We start from the raw sequence: 25,290 nt of genomic DNA, 5'->3' as shown, positions 1-25,290 counted from the left end.
GGTTGGGAGGCAACACTATAAGCCCCTATATTTCTCTGTGTCCGATTAAAACTTCATACCCATAAGTATTGCGTGAGTGTTAGCAATTGTGAAATACTAAATGATGGTTGAGTATGTGGACTTGCTGAAAAGCTCTTATATTGACTCTTTTCGATGTTATGATAAATTGCAATTGCTTCAATGACTGAGATTATAGTTTGTTGATTTTCAATGAAGTTTCTGATTCATACTTGACATTGTGAATAGATTGTTACTTTAGCATCAGAAATCATATGACAATATATATATGTTGCTGCTATAAGAATGATCATGATGCCCTCATGTTCGTATTTTATTTTATCGACACCTCTATCTCTAAACATGTGGACATATTTTTCGTTATCGGCTTCCGCTTGAGGACAAGCTGTTGGGGAACGTAGTAATTTCAAAAAATTTCCTACGCACACGCAAGATCATGGTGATGCATAGTAACGAGAGGGGAGAGTGTGTCCACGTACCCTCGTAGACCGAAAGCGGAAGCGTTAGCACAACGCGGTTGATGTAGTCGTACGTCTTCACGATCCGACCGATCAAGTACCGGACGCACGACACCTCCGAGTTCAGCACACGTTCAGCCCGATGACGTCCCTCGAACTCCGATCCAGCCGAGTGTTGAGGGAGAGTTTCGTCAGCACGACGGCGTGGTGACGATGATGATGTTCTACCGACGCAGGGATTCGCCTAAGCACCGGTACGATATTATCGATGTGGACTATGGTGGAGGGGGGCACCGCACACGGCTAAGAGATCAATGATCAATTGTTGTGTCTCCAAGGGGTGCCCCCCTCCCCGTATATAAATGAGTGGAGGAGGGGGAGGGCCGGCCCTCTCTATGGCACGCCCTAGGAGGAGCCCTACTCCCACCGGGAGTAGGATTCCCCCCTTCCAAGTAGTAGGAGTAGGAGTCAAGGAAAGGGGAGAGAGAAGAGAAGGAAGGAGGGGGCGCAGCCCCTCCCCCTAGTCCAATTCGGACTAGGCCTTGGGGGGGGGCGCCCAGCCTCTCCTCTCTCTTTCCCCGAAAGCCCAATAAGGCCCATATACTCCTCGGCGAATTCCCGTAACTCTCCGGTACTCCGAAAAATACCCGAATCACTCGGAACCTTTCCGATGTCCAAATATAGTCGTCCAATATATCGATCTTTACGTCTCGACCATTTCGAGACTCCTCGTCATGTCCCCGATCTCATCCGGGACTCCGAACTACCTTCGGTACATCAAAACACATAAACTCATAATATAACCGTCATCGAACTTTAAGCGTGCGGACCCTACGGGTTCGAGAACAATGTAGACATGACGGAGACACGTCTCCGGTGAATAACCAATAGTGGAACCTGGATGCTCATATTGGCTCCCACATATTCTACGAAGATCTTTATCGGTCAAACCGCATAACAACATACGTTGTTCCCTTTGTCATCGGTATGTTACTTGCCTGAGATTCGATCGTCGGTATCTCAATACCTAGTTCAATCTCGTTACCGGCAAGTCTCTTTACTCGTTCCGTAATACATCATCCCGCAACTAACTCATTAGTTACAATGCTTGCAAGGCTTATAGTGATGTGCATTACTGAGTGGGCCCAGAGATACCTCTCCGACAATCGGAGTGACAAATCCTAATCTTGAAATACGCCAACCCAACAAGTACCTTCGGAGACACCTGTAGAGTACCTTTATAATCGCCCAGTTACATTGTGACGTTTGGTAGCACACAAAGTGTTCCTCCGGTAAACAGGAGTTGCATAATCTCATAGTCATAGGAACATGTATAAGTCATGAAGAAAGCAATAGCAACATACTAAACGATCAAGTGCTAAGCTAACGGAATGGGTCAAGTCAATCACATCATTCTCCTAATGATGTGATCCCGTTAATCAAATGACAACTCATGTCTATGGCTAGGAAACTCAACCATCTTTGATTAACGAGCTAGTCAAGTAGAGGCATACTAGTGACACTATGTTTGTCTATGTATTCACACATGTATCAAGTTTCCGGTTAATACAATTCTAGCATGAATAATAAACATTTATCATGAAATAAGGAAATAAATAATAACTTTATTATTGCCTCTAGGGCATATTTCCTTCAGTCTCCCACTTGCACTAGAGTCAATAATCTAGTTCACATCGCCATGTGAATGAACACCAATAGTTCACATCACCATGTGATTAACACCCATAGTTCACATCGTCATGTGACCAACACCCAAAGGGTTTACTAGAGTCAATAATCTAGTTCACATCGCTATGTGATTAACACCCAAAGAGTACTAAGGTGTGATCATGTTTTGCTTGTGAGAGAAGTTTAGTCAACGGGTCTGCCACATTCAGATCCGTATGTATTTTCCAAATTTCTATGTCTACAATGCTCTGCATAGAGCTACTTTAGCTAATTGCTCCCACTTTTAATATGTATCCAGATGAAGACTTAGAGTCATCTAGATCAGTGCCAAAACTTGTATCGACGTAACCCTTTACGACGAACCTTTTGTCACCTCCATAATCGAGAAACATATCCTTATTCCACTAAGGATAATTTTGACCGCTGTCCAGTGATCTACTCCTAGATCACTATTGTACCCCCTTGCCAAAAACAGTGTAGGGTATACAATAGATCTGGTACATAGCATGGCATACTTTATAGAACCTATGGTTGAGGCATAGGGAATGACTTTCATTCTCTTTCTATCTTCTGCCGTGGTCGGGCTTTGAGTCTTACTCAATTTCACACCTTGTAACACAGGCAAGAACTCTTTCTTTGACTGTTCCATTTTGAACTACTTCAAAATCTTGTCAAGGTATGTACTCATTGAAAAAACTTATCAAGCGTTTTGATCTATCTCTATAGATCTTGATGCTCAATATGTAAGCAGCTTCACCGAGGTCTTTCTTTGAAAAACTCCTTTCAAACACTCCTTTATGCTTTGCATAATAATTCTACATTATTTCTGATCAACAATATTTCATTCACATATACTTATCAGAAATGTTGTAGTGCTCCCACTCACTTTCTTGTAAATACAGGCTTCACCGCAAGTCTGTATAAAACTATATGCTTTGATCAACTCATCAAAGCGTATATTCCAACTCCGAGATGCTTGTACCAGTCCATAGATGGATCGCTGGAGCTTGCACATTTTGTTAACACCTTTGGGATCGACAAAACCTTCTGGTTGCATCATATACAACTCTTCTTTAATGAATCCATTAAGGAATGCAGTTTTGTTTATCCATTTGCCAGATTTCATAAAATGCGGCAATTGCTAACATGATTCAGACAGACTTAAGCATAGATACGAGTGAGAAACTCTCATCGTAGTCAACACCTTGAACTTGTCGAAAACCTTTTGTGACAATTATAGCTTTGTAGATAGTAACACTACTATCAGCGTCCGTCTTCCTCTTGAAGATCCATTTAATCTCAATGGATCGTCGATCATTTGGGCAAGTCAATCAAAGTCCATACTTTGTTCTCATGCATGGATCCCATTTCAGATTTCATGGCCTCAAACCATTTCGCGGAATCTGGGCTCATCATCGCTTCCTCATAGTTCGTAGGTTCGTCATGGTCAAGTAACATGACCTCCAGAATAGGATTACCGTACCACTCTGGTGTGGATCTTACTCTGGTTGACCTATGAGGTTCGGTAGTAACTTGATATGAAGTTACATGATCATCATCATTAGCTTCCTCACTAATTGGTGTAGGAGTCAGAGGAACCGGTTTCTGTGATGAACTACTTTCCAATAAGGGAGCAGGTACAGTTACCTCATCAAGTTCTATTTTCCTCCCACTCACTTCTTTCGAGAGAAACTCCTTCTCCAGAAAGGATCCAAATTTAGCAACGAATATCTTGCCTTCGGATCTGTGATAGAAGGTGTACCCAACTGTCTCCTTTGGGTATCCTATGAAGACACATTTTTCCGACTTGGGTTCGAGCTTATCAGGATGAAACTTTTTCTTATAAGCATTGCAATCCCAAACTTGAAGAAACGACAACTTTGGTTTCTTGCCAAACGACAGTTCATATGGTGTCGTCTCAACGGATTTAGATGGTGCCCTATTTAACGTGAATGTAGCTGTCTCCAATGCATCACCCCAAAACGATAGTTGTAAATCGGTAAGAGACATCATAGATTGCACTATATCCAATAAAGTACGGTTATTATGTTTGGACTCACCATTATGATGTGGTGTTCTAGGTGGCACGAATTTGTGAAACTATTTCACATTGTTTTAATTGAAGACCAAAATCGTAACTCAAATATTCGTCTCCGCGATCAGATCGTAGAAACCTTATTTTCTTGTCACGATGATTTTCCACTTCACTCTGAAATTCTTTGAACTTTTCAAATGTTTCAAACTTATGTTTCATCAGTAGATATACCCATATCTGCTCAAATCATCTGTGAAGGTCAGAAAATAACGATACCCGCCGCGAGCCTCAACACTCATCGGACCACATACATCAGTATGTATGATTTCCAACAAATCTGTTGCTTGCTTCATTGTTCCAGAGAACGGCGTTTTAGTCATCTTGCCCAAGATGCATGGTTCGCAAGCATCAAGTGATTCATAATCAAGTGATTCCAAAATCCCATCAGCATGGAGTTTCTTCATGCATTTTACACCAATATGTCCTAAACGATAGTGCCACAAATAAGTTGCACTATCATTATTAACTTTGCATCTTTTTGGCTTAAATATTATGAATATGTGTATCACTACGATCGAGATCCAACAAACCATTTTCGTTGGTGTGTATGACCATAGAAGGTTTTATTCATGTAAACAGAACAACAATTGTTCTCTAACTTAAATGAATAACCGTATTGCAATAAACATGATCAAATCATATTCATGCTCAACGCAAACACCAAATAACACTTATTTAGGTTCAACACTAATCCCGAAAGTATAGGGAGTCTGCGATGATGATCATATCAATCTTGGAACCACTTCCAACACACATCGTCACTTCACCCTTAACTAGTCTCTGTTTATTCTGCAACTCCCGTTTCGAGTTACTAATCATAGCAACTGAACTAGTATCAAATACTTAGGGGTTGCTATAAACACTAGTAAAGTACACATCAATAACATGTATATCAAATATACCTTTGTTCAGTTTGCCATCCTTCTTATCTGCCAAATACTTGGGGCAGTTCCGCTTCCAGTGACCAGTTCCTTTGCAGTAGAAGCACTCAGTCTCAGGCTTAGGTCCAGACTTGGGATTCTTCACTTGAGCAGCAACTCGCTTGCCGTTCTTCTTGAAGTTCCCCTTCTTCCCTTTGTCCTTTTCTTGAAACTAGTGCTCTTGTCAATCATCAACACTTGATGTTTTTCTTGATTTCTACCTTCGTCGATTTCAGCATCACGAAGAGCTTGTGTCGTGGTTTTGTCACGGCAGATGTCCTAGAGAAAGGACTTAGTCGTGGAGCCATCGCTACGGGTTAGCTTAAAGGGGTTAAAGCGGACAAGGGACGCAAGAGAGTTTTATACTAGTTCGGCCCCTTACGATGAAGGTAAAAGCCTACGTCTAGTTGTGATGGAATTGATGGGGTTTCGATGACCAGGGAGCAAATACGCTTTGCCAGAGTCTCGAGGTGTTGTCTGTTGTCCCTGAACCGCCGCCGGGTCGTCCCCTTATATACATGGGTTGACGCCCGTCGGTTTACAGACTCCGAGGCCGGCTCATAATCGTGTCCGGCTCGGTCTCTGCTACCTCTATCTTACAACACAAGTTTACATATCAATGCCGGTTTGTGTCTACGAGCCTTAAACCGGCTTTGGGCCCTGGGCCTTCATGAAGCGTCACCATCTGTCTTCATAGGCTTCAGATACAGATGAACTACTTATGGGGTTAACCCGGCCTCTCCTGGCCGGTTAACGCCTAGTGGTAATATCCCCAACATTAGGCCCCAGATTGATTTGAACTGGTTCATGTCAATCCTCAATACTTAAGAAATTTGCTTCTTCAACATCTTCATATAATCTTGTAAACCGTCGTGATGTCATCTTCTAGGATCATGGTAAACCGCCGTGACGTCACCTGCTATTTAAAACTCTGTATAATCCACCTTCATTAATGAGCCTCCGAAAATCGAGGCGACAGCTCCGCCTCATATCCAAAAAATTCGGCTCCTCGATTTTCACGCCTGTCGTTTATCTTCCTTATAAATAGGGCCTGGGGGTCTTTCCATTTTCCCCCTCGTACCTCTTCGCATCATCGTCATCCTCGCGACGCCCAAGCCTTCGACCTCAGCCGCCGCCGTCGACCTTCGACTCCTGCACCAACCTTGGCCGCTGCATCGACCTGAACGTACCAGAGCTCCTCCGCGCGCCGCCGCTGCTCGACAGCCTCCGTAAGTCTCCCCTTCTCTTACCATAGATCTGCACTTAGGGTTTCTGTCGTTCATCAGTGTTCTTCGCCCGAACCTTCTTTATCCTTACTTATATCCATGGATTAGATCCAAGAACCACATAGATCTCGCGGGGTGGTAGTTTTAGCACCTGTTTGATATCCAACTCATCTCGTTTAAGTAGAAAATCCCATCTGAATCTTCATCAACTGCTTCGGTACCAATATTTAGGTCTGAATATATTTTCATTTTCTGACATGCGGTAGATCCAAAATTACAATGCCAACTTGTGAAACCTGTTTTTCTCTTCACTTATACATCCTTAACACCAGATTGGGCGGTTTAACTTTATATACAAAATGATGACCCAGTAGATACCATTAGTCCCCTGTTGAACCGCCAATGCATTACACTATTTCCATTGTCAGACTCCGGTTTACGAATAACCAAATCCGGTTTGTCAATATGCTTGTATCCTCATACCGCTGTATAGTTGTCCACTGTAATTCTTAAACCGGCAATAATCATGTTTTAGATTTCCCTTGTCATGGCCAAGCAAGTCTATGAATGCAATTGGGCTCCCTCTCGAGTAACCGAGGAGCAGTTAAGCAACCTTGTAAAAACGGGTGCTTTAGCTAAAAAAGATGTCATCAACTGGAGGGTCCCTGGCCCGGAAAATCCTCCTACACCCAAGGATGGAGAGGTAGTCGTATTCGCTGATCATCTCGGACGAGGTTTTAGCCCTCCCGGTTCAAATTTTTTCTGGGATGTACTGGCCAATTTTCAGCTGCGCCCTCAAGACATCGGTCCCAATTCTGTGACCAACATCTGCCACTTCCAAGTCTTTTGTGAGGTTTATCTGCAAGGGGAACCTTCAGTCGAACTGTTTAGGGATTTCTTTCACTTAAACCGTCGCACAGAATTCTCAGATGGACCCAATACGGAATTGGGCGGAATGGCGGTTCAAAAAAGGAAGGAAGTCACCTTCCCTCATCCCAAACTCCACAGTCACCCCAAAGAGTGGAACCAGACTTGGTTTTACTGCACGGATACATCTCCATCTGATGAGAACCCCCTACCGGGTTACCACCCTGAACGCCTTAGCAACACACATCCTTTTCCTCAAAGGTTGACAGCAAGAGAAAGGGCCAACTATGCTCCCCAATTATCAAAGCTCAGAGCCTTCATGGCGAACGGTTTGACAGGAGTGGATCTTGCTCGTTGCTGGATAAGCTGGAGTATTCTGCCCTTAAGCCGGCGCCCCAGTTTGATGTGTGAGTACACGGGGAGTTTGAAGGATGCTCAGCGGCACATTGACATTCAGCTCACAGATGCAGAAGTCACTGAAGCTGTAAAAAAGATACTGAACGAACCGGAGGCTGTCTGTGCCCAAACCGGACTACTCCCTTTCTGCACCTTCAACAAACCGCCAGCTGTAAGAATCATATAATCTTTTTATCCGACGTTGCTTCTGTCCAAATATTCTCTGAAAGTGTGATTATTTTCTGACAGGGTGACGATCCGTTCTGGAACAAGAAACCGTCACAAGACAAACCGGTGAAGCCTCAAGACAAACTGGTCAAGCCAGTTCGTCCAAAGACCAAGGTTATTAAAAAACCTGCCAAGAGAAGGACTACTGCATCCTCCGATCCACCAGCTGATGATGATGTGGGTAATCCGGAACCAGAGGTAGAACTTGACTCTCTTGGTTCATTTTTCGTACATCTCATTGACAATGATTATTATCAGGACGACGCTGAAGGTAGTCATGCTGAGGACGTAGAGGTAACCATTCTTTCCTCCGATTCAGATCCTCTGCCAACATCAAAAATCCGTCAAGCAAACCGGAAAGTAAAATTTTCTCACCCTCTTGCTTATTTGGACCCAAACTTTCTTTTGAAGACGCAGCAGCACGAGGCTCGCTGTACAACCCGGCACAGCGGCCAGGTAGTTACCTCCGCCGGTTTACCGAACAGTCCGGTTCGGAAACGCCGATCAGAGGTCTCTTATCCCATTGATACCTCATGCCCAAAAGCAGGTTGTTTTCGCCATCCTCTTAACCCGTCTGATTCAAATTATCAGGGTACTTCTCACGCATCCTCTGGCGAGTCATCGGCCACACAGCTTCCACCCCTCAAAACAGTTCCTGGGTGAGCTATGCACATGTCTTTATTCTTGATGTGTTATCTTTACATACTGTACTGATCCTTATGTCTATCTTTTCTCAGCGCCAAGCCAAGACCCAGCAAGAAGGCTCGGTTAAACAAACCGGCTGATGATAATGTAGCTGCTGAACCGGAAGCAACTCCAGATCCGGAAGAAACCGAAGTTGACGACATGCTTAATGATCCGCCGCCTCAAGACCATGACTTCCTTGCCGAACAAGTGCAAGTTGACACTACCAGCCATGCAGACCGGCCAACCAGCCCTGTCCGAACTGATGACAAACCGGCCAGCCCGGTTAAAGGTACTGATAAACCACCAACTCCATCAAAGGCCGCTGATGACCAAGATGATGACGTTATGATTACTGGCACTGGCCACACCACTCCTGGCAACCCTGTCGCTTTGTCAAAGCATACCGCCAAGGAGGAGCTTTCTGCTATCGGCAAAGGCAAGTGGAATGCCGATTTATCAAGCTACACCAATCTCAATGCTCAAGACATTCACTCTGGCTTCTTGAACCGTCTGTATACCAGCCATGATTACGAAGCTAGTTTGGTAAACTTGATGAAGGAGCGATATGAGGTAACTACTATTTTTCTCTTTTGTCCAATTGCAGTTTATCAACTCCTTGTAGCCCCCAAGTGACGGTTTATGATACCAATCTAAACCGGGACTTTTGTCATAACTTAACTTTGCATGTTTAGCCTCCAGGGACCGGATTACCTTTTTAAGATGAACCGGTTCCTTAAAATTTGCCATACTGCTCTTTCACCGGTATAGCCCCCAAGGGCCGGTTTAATTTTATAAAGATGAACCGGAACTGTAGAAGAATTCCCATACCAACAAATTTTGAGCAAACACACATTAGCCTCCAAGTGCCAAGATTAATACTTGTATTGTGCTTGGGACTTGTAGAAATGTCTGATAAGGAGCAAATATGCATTACCCCCCAAGTATCAAGGGGATAACTTGTTATGTGCTTGGTACTTCAAATATGTACTCTCAACTTATTATGTATCTGTCTCTTTATAGGCTGAGCTGAGCAAGAAGGAAAGCCAAACCGCTGATCTGCAAGAGAACATCAAGTCCCAACAGGCCGAAACTTCCAAAGCAAAAAATGAACTGACGAGCGCCTTAGCCGCTATGGAAAAGCTAAAGGAGAGCTTTGCCAAGGAACGGGCGGATTGGAACATAGAGAAATCCGCTTTGCGGAAAAGAGTTGAGGACGCAGAAGCAGCTCTCAAACCGGTGGTAGACGAGCTGACTGGTGTAAAGCGGCAAGTACATGCGATGACCGCAGCTGTGTTTGGTAAGCATCTTTTCCTTAATACTTTCAACATATCTTCCCATGCGTTGCCGGTTTACTGATGTTTGCAATGATGCAGGAACTCGCATTAGTCATCTGGGCTCTGATGTTCAGAAGAAGCTGAAGGCTGCCTACACGCTGATAGAACAACTGTATACCGGTGCTCAACGAATTATCTGCACCGCTTCTCACAATAAGCCGCCCCTGACTTTAATCAAGGATACCTTAGACAAGCTATCTATGCTGCCTGCCCGGGTAGAAGAGCTAAAGAGGTCTGCTGCAAGGGCTGGCGCTCTGACCGCTCTAACCCGGGCAAAGGCGTGGGTGCCTGATCTTGATCCGGTGGACGTGGCTAAAGGCTTCCCAAGCTTAAAAGAAGATGGATCAGAATTTGGCCAGGAGGATCTCCGCGCCATAAACCGGGAAGTACGTCCACTGGCTTGTCAATTGGCTGAAGAAGTTGATCTCTCACACTATCAGGCAAGCTATGATGAAAAGAACAGACGGGTTGCGGCGCCAATTCCAGAAGCGCAAAATCTGATCGCTCCAATCCGTAAGCACACTTATGCCCCTGATATTGAACCGTCAACCCTTATAAGCGACGAAGCTGTGTTCCAAGCTTTAACTGGGATCAACTGGACAACTGTTGACTTCCAGCCGCTAGGTAGAGACGAAGAAGATGAACCGGTGCAAGATGATCCGCAGCCGTCAGGTCAAGCTGACAATCAATCGTAATCCGGGGGCCGGTTTAGTCTTTCACTTGCTGCAATGCTTACTGAGAAACAATTATTCTTTTGGGTGCTGAAACGCCTTGTAATAGGCTAAAAAATGCTTTGTCTGTTATGCCTTCGCGCATATTTATCTGCAACTGATGCGTGTTAATCCGCCATGCTTAAGATATGATGTTCATAATCCATAGCTATTTATTCAAGCTGTTCCTGCAGATAAGAAGCTTAAAGCGCCCTGGCGGTTTACCACCGGGCGGGTCACGATACCCAAATATATATATGACCAAGGTTGTAAAAGATAATCAAATATGGAAATATATGATACCTGTGACCTTTAGACATAGTGTTGGCTGACCAACCTTGTAATGAGGGTAATAACCCTAATCCGGAGTAAAAGTAACTCCTGTTATATGATGCCGGTTTACAATAAAACCGTTCCGGGTTGTGATAAACACCAGTTTATTCCATACTGGTGACTATGAGTCAAAACCAGACCGAGCTGATAGTCTCCGGATTATAACTTGATCATGTACTGACAACTTGTAGTTGACAGCCTAACCGGGTTGATAAACGCCGTTTTGAAAACGTCACAAATGTTATGAAAATGAAGAAAACTCAGCAAAAGGCAAATAAAAACCGTTGTAGTTGAGGCTTTTCACGGGCTGCCAGGCCCCAAATTTGATCAAGAGGTGTAGCTATGGTTCGGGTTCGACCAAGCCCCCAAGTGATGCGGTGGCATTACGCCGATCAAGAGGTGTAGCTATGGTTCGGGTTCGACCAAGCCCCCAAGTGATGCTGTGGCATTACGCCGATCAAGAGGTGTAGCTATGGTTCGGGTTCGACCAAGCCCCCAAGTGATGCTGTGGCATTACGCCGATCAAGAGGTGTAGCTATGGTTCGGATTCGACCAAGCCCCCAAGTGATGCTGTGGCATTACGCCGATCAAGAGGTGTAGCTATGGTTCGGATACGACCAAGCCCCCAAGTGATGCTGTGGCATTACGCCGATCAAGAGGTGTAGCTATGGTTCGGATACGACCAAGCCCCCAAGTGACCTAATATTAAGCTTTGAGAAGCTAAATCAAGGGGTGAACCGGACGCCGCTTTTTAAGCTCCATGTAACCACACATGATATAAGAAAACAACAGATACCCCGCTTTAGCTGAGGTTCCGGTTTATTATATTGATCATAATATATACAATGTCATAATATGTACATAAGCAGAGCCTGTAGCTCAAGTATAGCAGGGCCGAAGATGAGCAATATTCCACGGCCAGTTGGTCTCCTCCTCCGATTTACGTGAGTCTTTACGCTCTCGAACATCAATTAGGTAATACGACCCGTTGTGTAGATTCTTGCTGACCACAAAGGGTCCTTCCCAAGGGGGGGATAGCTTGTGCATATCCGTCTGATCCTGGATGAGTCGAAGCACCAAATCACCTTCTTGAAAGGTTCTGGTTCTAACCCGGCGGCTATGATAACGACGCAGATCTTGCTGATAAATTGCCGAACGGGCTGCCGCCATGTCACGCTCCTCATCTAACAGGTCAAGAGCTTCTTGCCGTGCCTTCTCGTTGTCAGCTTCAACGTATGCCGCTACACGAGGTGAATCATGACGGATGTCACTAGGAAGAACCGCTTCCGCTCCATAAACCATGAAGAACGGTGTATATCCTGTCGATCTGTTGGGTGTGGTATTGATGCTCCATAACACTGAAGGTAGCTCCTCAACCCAACAACCCGGCGTCTGTTGCAAAGGAACCATAAGCCGGGGTTTGATGCCTCTCAAGATCTCTTGATTGGCCCTCTCCGCTTGACCATTGGACTGAGGATGAGCCACTGATGATACATCAAGCCGAATGTGCTCACGTTGACAGAACTCCTTCATGGCACCATTAGACAGATTGGTACCATTGTCTGTTATAATGCTGTGTGGAAAGCCAAACCGGAAGATCACCTTTTTGATGAATTGAACCGCCGTGGATGCGTCACACTTACTAACTGGCTCTCCCTCCACCCACTTCGTGAACTTATCAACCGCCACCAAAAGGTGGGTCTTCTTGTCCTTGGACCTCTTGAAAGGCCCAACCATATCCAGCCCCCAAGTTGCAAACAGCCAGGTGATTGGAATCATCCTCAATTCTTGAGCTGGTACATGAGCGCGCCTTGAGAATTTCTGACAACCATCACATCTTTTGACCAAGTCCTCGGCATCAACATGAGCTGTCAACCAATAGAAACCGTGACGAAACGCCTTGGCCACCAAAGATTTTGAACCGGTGTGGTGACCACAATCTCCTTCGTGGATCTCACGCAAAATTTCACGGCCTTCCTCAGGAGACACACAGCGTTGAAATGCCCCTGTCACACTGCAATGATGTAACTCTCCATTGATAATAGTCATGGACTTGGACCGCCGGGTTATCTGACTGGCCAAAGTTTCATCCTCTGGTAACTCGCCCCGGTTTATATATGCCAGATATGGAACCGTCCAGTCCGGGATAACATGAAGAGCCGCCACCAACTGGGCCTCCGGATCAGGAACAGCCAAATCCTCTTCACCAGGGAGCTTGACGGACGGATTATGCAAAACATCCAAGAAGATATTAGGTGGAACCGGTTTACGTTGGGAACCCAGGCGGCTTAAAGTGTCCGCCGCTTCATTCTTCCGCCAGTCCACACGATCCACCTGATAACCCTTAAAGTGACCTGCAACAATATCCACCTCACGACGATATGCTGCCATTAGTGGGTCCTTGGCATCCCAAGTGCCGGACACTTGTTGAGCCACCAGATCTGAGTCACCAAAGCACTTAACTCGGCTTAGGTTCATCTCCTTAGCCATCCAAAGACCATGGAGTAAAGCCTCATATTCAGCTGCATTGTTAGTGCAAGGGAACATTAAACGGAGAACATAACAAAACTTATCACCCCGTGGGGAAGTTAATACGACTCCAGCCCCCGAGCCCTCCAATTGCCTGGACCCATCAAAATGAATAGTCCAATAGTGTGATCCGGCTTCTCCTCTGGCGCTTGTAATTCTGTCCAATCATTAATGAAATCCACAAGTGCCTGAGATTTGATCGTCGTTCGGGGTATGTATTTCAACCCGTGAGGCCCGAGCTCGATAGCCCACTTAGCAATTCGACCAGTTGCTTCCCTGTTCTGGATGATATCCCCCAAAGGAGCAGAGCTGACCACCGTGATGGGATGACCTTGGAAATACTGCTTAAGCTTCTGGCTTGCCATGAAAACCCCATACACCAATTTTTGCCAATGCGGGTACCTCTGCTTGGAATCAATAAGTACATCACTGATATAGTAAACCGGCCGCTGAACCGGATATTCCTTTCCTGCCTCCTTGCGCTCCACCACAATAGCCACACTAACAACCCGAGCATTAGCTGCCACATATAGCAACAATGGTTCTTTGTCCACTGAAGCAGCGAGAATCGGCGGATTAGCCAGCTGCCGCTTTAAGTCCTCAAATGCTTCATTAGCAGCATCACTCCAGACGAAGTTATCCGTTTTCTTCAGCATCTGATATAAAGGGATGGCCTTCTTGCCAAGGCGACTGACAAACCGGCTCAATGCGGCAATCCGGCCTGCCAGGCGTTGAACATCATTGATACACTTCGGTTTAGCCAAGGAGGTGATGGCTTTGATTTTTCCGGATTAGCTTCAATGCCCCTGTTAGACACCAAAAAACTCAAGAGCTTGCCTGCAGGTACACCAAAGACGCACTTGGCCGGATTAAGCATCATTTTATAAACCCGCAGGTTATCAAAGGTTTCCTTCAAGTCATCAATCAATGTCCCCTTCTTCCTTGATTTTACCACAATATCATGAACATAGGCGTGAACATTGCGCCCGATCTGTTCGTGCAGACAATTCTGCACACACCTTTGATAAGTCGCCTGGGCACTCTTGAGCCCAAAGGGCATGGATACATAGCAGAAGGCTCCAAAGGGAGTTATGAAAGCTGTCTTCCCTGGTCCTTAACTGCCATTTGATCTGATGATAACCAGAATATGCATCCAAAAAACTTAAATGCTCACAACCCGCCGTAGCATCAATAATTTGATCAATACGGGGAAGGGCAAAAGGATCTGCTGGACAAGCTTTGTTGAGATCTGTGTAGTCCACACACATACGCCAAGTGCCATTCTTCTTGAGGACCAGCACCGGATTAGCCAACCACTCAGGATGGAATACTTCAACGATAAATCTAGCCGCCAAGAGCCTGGCTACTTCTTCTCCAATAGCTTTGCGTCTTTCTTCATTGAACCGGCGAAGAAACTGCTTCACCGGTTTATACTTGGGATCAACATTGAGAGTGTGCTCAGCGAGTTCTCTCGGTGCACCTGGCATGTCAGAAGGCTTCCATGCAAAGATGTCCCGATTCTCACGGATGAACTCGATGAGCGTGCTTTCCTATTTCGGATCCAAGTTAGCGCTGATGCTAAACTGCTTGGACGAATCGCCAGGCACGAAGTCAACAAGTTTAGTCTCATCAGCCGATTTAAACTTCAGGGCCGGATCATGCTCTGTAGTTGGTTTCTTCAATGAAGTAATATCTGCCGGATCAACATTGTCCTTGTAATACTTTAGCTCTTCTGTTGCACAAATCGACTCAGCATAAGCCGCATCACCTTCTTCACACTCTAGAGCAATCTTGCGGCTTCCATCCACGGTTATAGTTTCCTTGTGACCCGATATCTTGAGCTGTAGATAAACATAACAAGGCCGTGCCATAAATTTAGCATAAGCTGGCCGTCCAAATAGGGCATGATACGGGCTGCTGATTTTCACCACTTCAAAGGTCAAGGTTTCTGATCTCGAGTCATGCTCATCTCCAAAAGCCACCTCCAGAGCTATTTTACCAACAGGATATGCCGACTTACCAGGCACCACACCATGGAACACCGTATTGGACGGTTTAAGATTTTTATCTGTTAACCCCATGCGACGGAAAGTTTCATAATAAAGGATATTGATACTACTCCCTCCATCCATGAGTACCTTAGTGAACTTATAACCTCCCACCTGAGGTGCCACCACCAGAGCCAGATGACCCGGATTGTCAACCCGGGGTGGATGATCTTCTCTACTCCACACAATCGGCTGCTCGGACCAGCGTAAATAACGGGGCACCGCCGGTTCAACGGCATTCACCGCCCTTTTATGAAGCTTCTGATCGCGCTTGTCCAAGCTAGTGGTGAAGACATGATACTGTCCTCTATTCAACTGCTTCGGGTTGCTCTGGTAACCCGACTGCTGCTGCTGCTGATTGCCCTGATGATTATAGCCACCTTGATTGCCCTGATTACTTTGATTGTTATGTCCACCCTGATTACCGTGGAAGCCTGAACCGGAATTTCCTCCACCATAACCCGGCCCATGAGATCCGGGGCCCGAACTGCCTCCTGGTCCATGATCATACCGGAAAGAATCAGAATTTTTGAACTCTTGCATGATGTAACAATCTTTCCAGAGGTGCGTGGACGGGTTCTCCTTCGTCCCATGCTTTGGACAGGGTTGGTTCAACAGATAAGACAAACGGTCCGAATTAGGATCTGGCCTTCCATCGCGCTGGGGCGGCTTACCCTTACGCCGCTGGCCCTTGTCATGTGTATTAGTGTTAGCCACAAAGTCTAAACCGTGGTCCGATTTACGCTTGCCGCCGTTTCCATGACCCGCCGGGTTGTGGTGCTGCCCCTTGGCGTTGCCGCTCTTCTTTCCCTTCCCTGTCTTATCATCGTCAGACTCGGGATCCTTGGTACTATCAGAATCGGCATACTTCACCAGTGCAGCCATGAGGGTTCCCATGTCATTACAATGACGTTTGAGCCGTCCCAACTTCAACTTCAGGGGTTCAAACCGGCAATTGCCTTCCAAGGTTAAAACTGCGGTGTCAGCGTTGATGCGGTCCGATGAATGCAAAATCTCCGAAACCCGCCGCACCCAATGGGTTGTTGATTCTCCTTCCTCCTGGACACAGGGAGCTAAGTCCACAATTGACATGGGCTGCTTGCATGTATCCTTGAAATTCTGAATAAACCGGGCTCTCAATTTGGCCCATGAACTGATAGAATTAGCCGGTAAGCTCTTTAACCAAGTGCGAGCTGTCCCTTCTAGCATCATGGTGAAGTATTTCGCACAAGCCGCATCATCCACATCCAACATCTCCATGGCCATCTCGTAGCTTTCGACCCATGTTTCTGGGGTTAAATCGGTGGTGTAATTCGGCACCTTGCGCGGGCCCTTGAAATCCTTGGGCAGGCGCACATTGCGCAACGCTGGGACAAGACATGGCACTCCCAAGGAACTAGAGGTAACTCTTGGTTCCACTGATGTGGTTGGACGAATCGGAGTAAGCTGACGGGCTTCATGCTGCGCCGCTAACTCGACCTCTCTGCATGCCCGAGCCCGGTTCACCACCTCCTGAGCATCACCAGCACCACCCACCGGGTTATTGCCACGGGGCTGATCACGGTTCCGTGCATTGCTTGACACTGTCGGTTCATCCATACGCCTGCTGTAACTCCTGCTTGGACGGGGAGTGGAATGAATCCGATCGCGACTATACGAATAAGCCTCCTGTTGAATCAAGGCTGTCTGAAGAAGCTCCTTAACCCGACGCGTCTCGACTGCCGCTGGAGAATCGCCTTCGATCGGGATGGCCGCCAGCCGTGAAGCGGCAGCGACAATGTTGTCCATCGGGTTAGAATAATGACCTGGTGGCGTGGGGACATGCGGTGCCACAATATTGTCTTGACGAGGCGGATCCACCAAACGTGGCTGAAACAGCGCTCCTGCCCCCGGTGCCTCCGTACGGTTTACCACCGGCGGATTACTAGTCCCTGCTCCTGGGGTATTAAAGAGATTTCTAGCGTCATAAACCGGCGGCAGGCAAGATCGGTGCCTCCTCTTCAGGACTTCGTTCGACACACTCTGATCCAGCATAATCCGGTAAGCTTGTGCATCCAAAGCGGCCCGCTCCGCGGCTATCCTGGTATCCTTAGCTGCTAAGTCGGCTTTGGCCTGGGTGATCTGATCTTTCACTTCCACGATTTACGCATTGTGTGTATCCTGATCCGCCGGGTTAACCTCCGCCATTAGCGTTGCCAACGCATCAAACAAATCAGATAGAACCTGAGCTGGTGGTCGCACAGGGCCTCCTGCCCTAGCCGCTGCCGCCGCCGCTGATCCGGAAATCATCGCCGCTGCGGTCGAAGAGTGGAGCGCCGGTTGCGTGCCGGCCATGAAGATAGCAACCCGATTTGGCAGATCAAAGGGGTCCGGAATACTGTCGCCATCCGAACAGCCCCCAATCCGGCCATCTTGTAACTGATATAACGACTCGGTCTCTCCGGTCGATGACTCGTCGCCGGAATAAACGACGGTCTCATCACCAGATTCCGATCTATTCTCAGATTCCCCTCCATGGATAACTCCCACGAAGGCACACTTCATGACAGGCTTGACCCGGGCAGATCTCGCACGTTGAGCCGTCTCGACGAGGTCGGTGCAGATGTCCGGCTCAGGGCCCGTTTTGCCGATCTTGCCAATGAAGACGTGTATGCCACCAAAGGGGACCCGGTACCCGTACTCGATTGAGCCGGCCTCGGGGCCCCAGCCTGCATCATCGATGTAGAGCTTGCCGCGACGACTTTTGGTCATCCGGCCCACAGCGTAACCCTTGAGTCCTTCGAAGTTGCCCTCTAAGAACTTGAAACCATCGTGCGATAGCCCCACGGTGGGCGCCAACTGTCGTGGTTTTGTCACGGCAGATGTCCCAGAGAAAGGACTTAGTCGTGGAGCCATCGCTACGGGTTAGCTTAAAGGGGTTAAAGCGGACAAGGGACGCTAGAGAGTTTTATACTAGTTCGGCCCCTTACGATGAAGGTAAAAGCCTACGTCTAGTTGTGATGGAATTGATGGGGTTTCGATGACCAGGGAGCGAATACGCTTTGCCTGAGTCTCGAGGTGTTGTCTGTTGTCCCTGAACCGCCGCCGGGTCGTCCCCTTATATACATGGGTTGACGCCCATCGGTTTACAGACTCCGAGGCCGGCTCATAATCGTGTCCGGCTCGGTCTCTGCTACCTCTATCTTACAACACAAGTTTACATATCAATGCCGGTTTGTGTCTACGGGCCTTAAACTGGCTTTGGGCCCTGGGCCTTCATGAAGCGTCACCGTCTGTCTTCATAGGCTTCAGGTACAGATGAACTACTTATGGGGTTAACCCGGCCTCTCCTGGCCGGTTAACGCCCAGTGGTAATATCCCCAACAGCTTGGGAATCGTTTCCGTTATCCCTTGCATATTATAGTTCATCATGAAGTTCTAGTAACTTGGTGATAGTGACTAGAGAACTTTGTCAATCACTATCTTATCTGGAAGATTAAATCCCACTTGATTCAAGTGATTGTAGTACTCAGACATTCTGAGCACATGCTCACTAGCTGAGCAATTCTCCTCCATCTTGTAGGCAAAATATTGTCAGAGGTCAAATACCTTTCGACACGGGCATGAGTATGAAATACCAATTTCAACTCTTGGAACATATTATATGTTCCGTGGCGTTTCAAAACATTTTTAAAGTCCCGGTTCTAAGCCGTAAAGCATGGTGCACTAAACTATCAAGTAGTCATCATACCGAGCTTTTGTCAAACGTTCATAACGTCTGCATCTGCTCCTGCAATAGGTCTGTCACCTAGCAGTGCATCAAGGACATAATTCTTCTGTGCAGCAATGAGGATAATCCTTAGATCACGGATCCAATCCGCATCATTGCTACTAACATCTTTCAACTCAGTTTTCTCTAGGAACATATCAAAATAAAACAGGGGAGCGTGCTAATACTACCAGGACTAAGTTCATGATAAATTAAAGTTCAATTAATCATATTACTTAAGAACTCCCACTTAGATAGACATCCCTCTAATCCTCTAAGTGATCACGTGATCCAAATCAACTAAACCATGTCCGATCATCACGTGAGATGGAGTAGTTTCAATGGTGAACATCACTATGTTGATCATATCTACTATATGATTCACGCTCGACCTTTCGGTCTCAGTGTTCCGAGGCCATATCTGTTATACGCTAGGCTCGTCAAGTTTAACCTGAGTATTCCGCGTGTGCAACTGTTTTGCACCCGTTGTATTTGAACGTAGAGCCTATCACACCCGATCATCACGTGGTGTCTCAGCACGAAGAACTTTCGCAACGGTGCATACTCAGGGAGAACACTTATACCTTGATAATTTAGTGAGAGATCATCTTATAATGCTACCATCAATCAAAGCAAGATAAGATGCATAAAAGATAAACATCACATGCAATCAATATAAGTGATATGATATGGCCATCATCATCTTGTGCTTGTGATCTCCATCTTCGAAGCACCGTCATGATCACCATTGTCACCGGCGCGACACCTTGATCTCCATCGTAGCATCGTTGTCGTCTCGCCAACTTATGCTTCTACGACTATCACTACCGCTTAGTGATAAAGTAAAGCATTACAGGGCGATTGCATTGCATACAATAAAGCGACAACCATATGGCTCCTGCCAGTTGCCGATAACTCGGTTACAAAACATGATCATCTCATACAATAAAATATAGCATCATGCCTTGACCATATCACATCACAACATGCCCTGCAAAAACAAGTTAGACGTCCTCTACTTTGTTGTTGCAAGTTTTACGTGGCTGCTACGGGCTGAGCAAGAACCGTTCTTACCTACGCATCAAAACCACAACGATAGTTTGTCAAGTTGGTGCTGTTTTAACCTTCGCAAGGACCGGGCGTAGCCACACTCGGTTCAACTAAAGTTGGAGAAACTGACACCCGCTAGTCACCTGTGTGCATAGCACGGCGGTAAAACCAGTCTCGCGTAAGCGTACGCGTAATGTCGGTCCGGGCCGCTTCATCTAACAATACCGCCGAACCAAAGTATGACATGCTGGTAAGCAGTATGACTTATATCGCCCACAACTCACTTGTGTTCTACTCGTGCATATGACATCTACGCATAAAACCAGGCTCGGATGCCACTGTTGGGGAACGTAGTAATTTCAAAAACTTTCCTATGCACACGCAAGATCATGGTGATGCATAGCAACGAGAGGGGAGAGTGTGTCCATGTACCTTCGTAGACCGAAAGCGGAAGCGTTAGCACAACGCGGTTGATGTAGTCGTACGTCTTCACGATCCGACCGATCAAGTACCGAACGCACGGCACCTCCGAGTTCAGCACACGTTCAGCCCGATGACGTCCCTCGAACTCTGATCCAGCCGAGTGTTGAGGAAGAGTTTTGTCAGCACGACGGCGTGGTGACGATGATGATGTTCTACCGACGCAGGGCTTCGCCTAAGCACCGCTACGATATTATCGAGGTGGACTATGGTGGAGGGGGGCACCGCACACGGCTAAGAGATCAATGATCAATTGTTGTGTCTCCAAGGGGTGCCCCCCTCCCCGTATATAAAGGAGTGGAGGAGGGGGAGGGCCGGCCCTCTCTATGGCGCGCCCTAGGAGGAATCCTACTCCCACCGGGAGTAGGATTCCCCCCTTCCAAGTAGTAGGAGTATGAGTCAAGGAAAGGGGACAGAGAAGAGAAGGAAGGAGGGGGCGCAGCTCCTCCCCCTAGTCCAATTCGGACTAGGCCTTAGGGGGGGGCGCGCCCAGCCTCTCCTCTCTCTTTCCCCTAAAGCCCAATAGGGCCCATATACTCTCCGACGAATTCCCGTAACTCTCCGGTACTCCGAAAAATACCCGAATCACTCGGAACCTTTCCGATGTCCAAATATAGTCGTCCAATATATCAATCTTTACGTCTCGACCATTTCGAGACTCCTCATCATGTCCCCGATCTCATCCGGGACTCCGAACTACCTTCGGTACATCAAAACACATAAACTCATAATATAACCTTCATCGAACTTTAAGCGTGCGGACCCTACGGGTTCGAGAAGAATGTAGACATGACCGAGACACGTCTCCGGTGAATAACCAATAGCAGAACCTGGAAGCTCATATTGGCTCCCACATATTTTATGAAGATCTTTATCAGTCAAACCGCATAACAACATACGTTGTTTCCTTTGTCATCGGTATGTTACTTGCCCGAGATTCGATCGTCGGTATCTCAATACCTAGTTCAATCTCGTTACCGGCAAGTCTCTTTACTTGTTCCGTAATACATCATCCCGCAACTAACTCATTATTTACAATGCTTGCAAGGCTTATAGTGATGTGCATTACTGAGTGGGCCCAGAGACACCTCTCCGACAATCGGAGTGACAAATCCTAATCTCGAAATACGCCAACCCAACAAGTACCTTCGGAGACACCTATAGAGCACCTTTATAATCACCCAGTTACGTTGTGAAGTTTGGTAGCACACAAAGTGTTCCTCTGGTAAACGGGAGTTGCATAATCTCATAGTCATAGGAACATGTATAAGTCATGAAGAAAGCAATAGCAACATACTAAACGATCAAGTGCTAAGCTAACGGAATGGGTCAAGTCAATCACATCATTCTCCTAATGATGTGATCCCGTTAATCAAATGACAACTCATGTCTATGGCTAGGAAACTCAACCATCTTTGATTAACGAGCTAGTCAAGTAGAGGCATACTAGTGACACTATGTTTGTCTATGTATTCACACATGCATCAAGTTTCCGGTTAATACAATTCTAGCATGAATAATAAACATTTATCATGAAATAAGGAAATAAATAATAACTTTATTATTGCCTCTAGGGCATATTTCCTTCACAAGCGAGGTCTAAGCTTGGGGGAGTTGATACGTCCATTTTGCATCATGCTTTTATATCGATCTTTATTGCATTATGGGCTGTTATTACACATTATGTCACAATACTTATGCCTATTCTCTCTTATTTTACAAGGTTTACACAAACAGGGAGAATGCTGACAGCTAGAATTCTGGGCTAGAAAAGGAGCAAATATTAGAGACCTATTCTGCACAACTCCAAAAGTCCTGAAACTCCACGGAAGTCAGTTTTGGAATTAATAAAAAATACTGGCGAAAGAATCAACCAGAGGGGGCCCACACCCTGGCCATGAGGGTGGGGGCACGCCCTAACCCCTGGGCGCGCCCCCCTATCTCGTGGGCCACCTGGCAGGCCTCCGGTGCCCATCTTTGGCTATATGAAGTCTTTCGCCCTGGAAAAAATCAGAAGGAAGCTTTCGGGATGAAGCGTCGCCGTCTCGAGGCGGAACCTGGCGAAACCAATCTAGGGCTCCGGCGGAGCTGTTCTGCCAAGGAAACATCCCTCCGGGAGGGGGAAATCATCACCATCGTCATCACCATCGATCCTCTCATCGGGAGGGGGTCAATCTCCAACAACATCTTCACCAGCACCATCTCCTCTCAAACCCTAGTTCATCTCTTGTATCCAATCTTTGTCTCAAAACCTCAGATTGGTACCTGTGGGTTGCTAGTAGTGTTGATTACTCCTTGTAGTTGATGCTAGTTGGTTTATTCGGTGGAAGATCATATGTTCAGATCCTTTATGCATATTAATACCCCTCTGATTATGAACAAGAATATCATTTGTGAGTAGTTACGTTTGTTCCTAAGGACATGGGAGAAGTCTTGCTATAAGTAGTCACGTGAATTTTGTATTCGTTCGATATTTTGATGAGATGTATGTTGTCTTTCCTCTAGTGGTGTTATGTGAACATCGATTACATGACACTTCTCCATTGTGTGGGCTTAGAGGAAGGCATTGGGAAGTAATAAGTAGATGATGGGTTGCTAGAGTGCAGAAGCTTAAACCCTAGTTTATGCGTTGCTTCGTAAGGGGCTGATTTGGATCCATATGTTTCATGCTATGGTTAGGTTTACCTTAATACTTCTTTTGTAGTTGCGGATGCTTGCAAGAGGGGTTAATGATAAGTGGGATGCTTGTCCAAGGAAGGGCAGCACCCAAGCACCGGTCACCCACATATCAAATTATCAAAGTAACGAACGTGAATCATATGAGCGTGATGAAAACTAGCTTGACGATAATTCTCATGTGTCCTCGGGAGCGTATTCCTTTATATAAGAGTTTGTCCAGGCTTTTCATTTTCTACAAAAAGGATTGGGCCACCTTGCTGCACCTTGTTTACTTTTGTTACTTGTTACTGGTTACAAATTACCTTATCACAAAACTATCTGTTACCGATAATTTCAATGCTTGCAGAGAATACCTTACTGAAAACCGCTTGTCATTTCCTTCCGCTCCTCGTTGGGTTCGACACTCTTACTTATCGAAAGGACTACGATAGATCCCCTATACTTGTGGGTCATCCCTACGCGCTCTCCGGCAAGCTCCTGGTCGCCGCGGCCGGGGCGCTCCCGGGCGTCCTCCTGGCCTTCATCGCGCTGCACGCGTACAGCAGCGCCCGGCGCCGGCGCTCACGCAACCGCATCCGTCTCCGCCACAGCCTGCCGTCCATCTCCAGTGGCGCTGTCCATGGCGGCGTGGCGGTGGCGCCTTCGCCGCGGCGGCTGGACCCCGCGGTGCTCCGCGCGCTCACCGTGGCCGCCGCGGGCGATGGCGCCGGGGACTGCGCGGTCTGCCTCGCGGGGCTCGAGCGCGGTGAGGATGCACGCGCGCTGCCGCGGTGTGGCCACCGGTTCCACGTGGGGTGCATCGATGCGTGGTTCCACGGGAACTCCACGTGCCCGCTGTGCCGCGCGGACGTCGAGGCACCGGACAACGATGCCGAGGCCGAGGTGCGCGTAGACGTGGAGATGAGGGAAGCCGCGGTCAAGGGCAGTGCGCCGGCGACGAGGAGGCTGTCGATCGACACGGATCTTGACAAGTGGAGCCGGGCATTGGCTTTCGTCCGATCTGCTTGCTTCTGACATGTATGCTCAAGCCATGCAGTTTTGTGGTCGGGGTGTTTATTCCATCACACCGTGAATATCCTTCTGTTGATCATACTCCATTTGGCTGGCAACTGCGTCACTAGTAGAAAAAGGCCCAATTGTCCCGGTTTATAAGGCCCATTTGTCCCGGTTAGGGAACCGTGGCTAAAGGGTCGGTACTAATGTCCAGTACCTTTAGTCCCGGTTCTTATACCAACCGGGATGGATGGGGCTCCACGTGGCCGCTGCGGCTTGCCCAGGCAGGGGGGCCATTTGTCCCGGTTGGTAGCACCAACCGGGACAAAAAAGGCATCCACGCGTCAGCAGTACATGGGCTGGGGGTTTTTTGAAAGGGGGGGTGGGGGTTTGGGGGTTTTGTAGGGTTAATGTAGGGGTTTCATATATTGTGTTAGCTAGCTAATTAATATAGAGAAGTGTCCTCTCTTATCTCTGTGCTTCGTCGATGCTACGTGCTATACGTATAGAGAGGACTCGACACGCTAGCTAGTAAGCAAATGAAGGAAACCATTAAGTACAGAAGATTGTCATGAACATATACAGAGAGAAGTGATCGACCTCTCCTTCTCCGAGAGATTGGTCGAACAACAAGTTTTCGTATATCTATCCGACGCTACTGGCTACATATATACAATATAAGATCTCTTACAATATAATCCCCTAATTATATATGAACTCATGTTCCACATGGTATTCTCCGTCTTTATTGATCACGTGGTCAAGAAAGAATCCCGCCAATTCCTCTTGAATTGCTCGCATG

The 25,290-nt window shown here is 47.0% G+C and overlaps 1 protein-coding gene across 1 annotated transcript; it reads left to right on the top strand.

The window, feature by feature from the left end:
* Positions 1-23,948: 23,948 nt before the first annotated feature.
* Positions 23,949-24,509, top strand: LOC123172986 (RING-H2 finger protein ATL2-like; the record flags this gene model as incomplete). Its single annotated transcript, XM_044589858.1, has 1 exon — positions 23,949-24,509. A coding segment is annotated over one exon (561 nt), but the record flags the coding sequence as incomplete, so codon positions are not given.
* Positions 24,510-25,290: the final 781 nt, after the last annotated feature.

The sequence above is a fragment of the Triticum aestivum genome, unplaced genomic scaffold, assembly GCF_018294505.1.
Source record: "Triticum aestivum cultivar Chinese Spring unplaced genomic scaffold, IWGSC CS RefSeq v2.1 scaffold27977, whole genome shotgun sequence".
In the NCBI taxonomy this organism is placed as follows: Eukaryota; Viridiplantae; Streptophyta; class Magnoliopsida; order Poales; family Poaceae; genus Triticum; species Triticum aestivum.
Note: the sequence above shows the minus strand (reverse complement) of the source record. Positions and strands in the feature narration are given on the sequence as shown.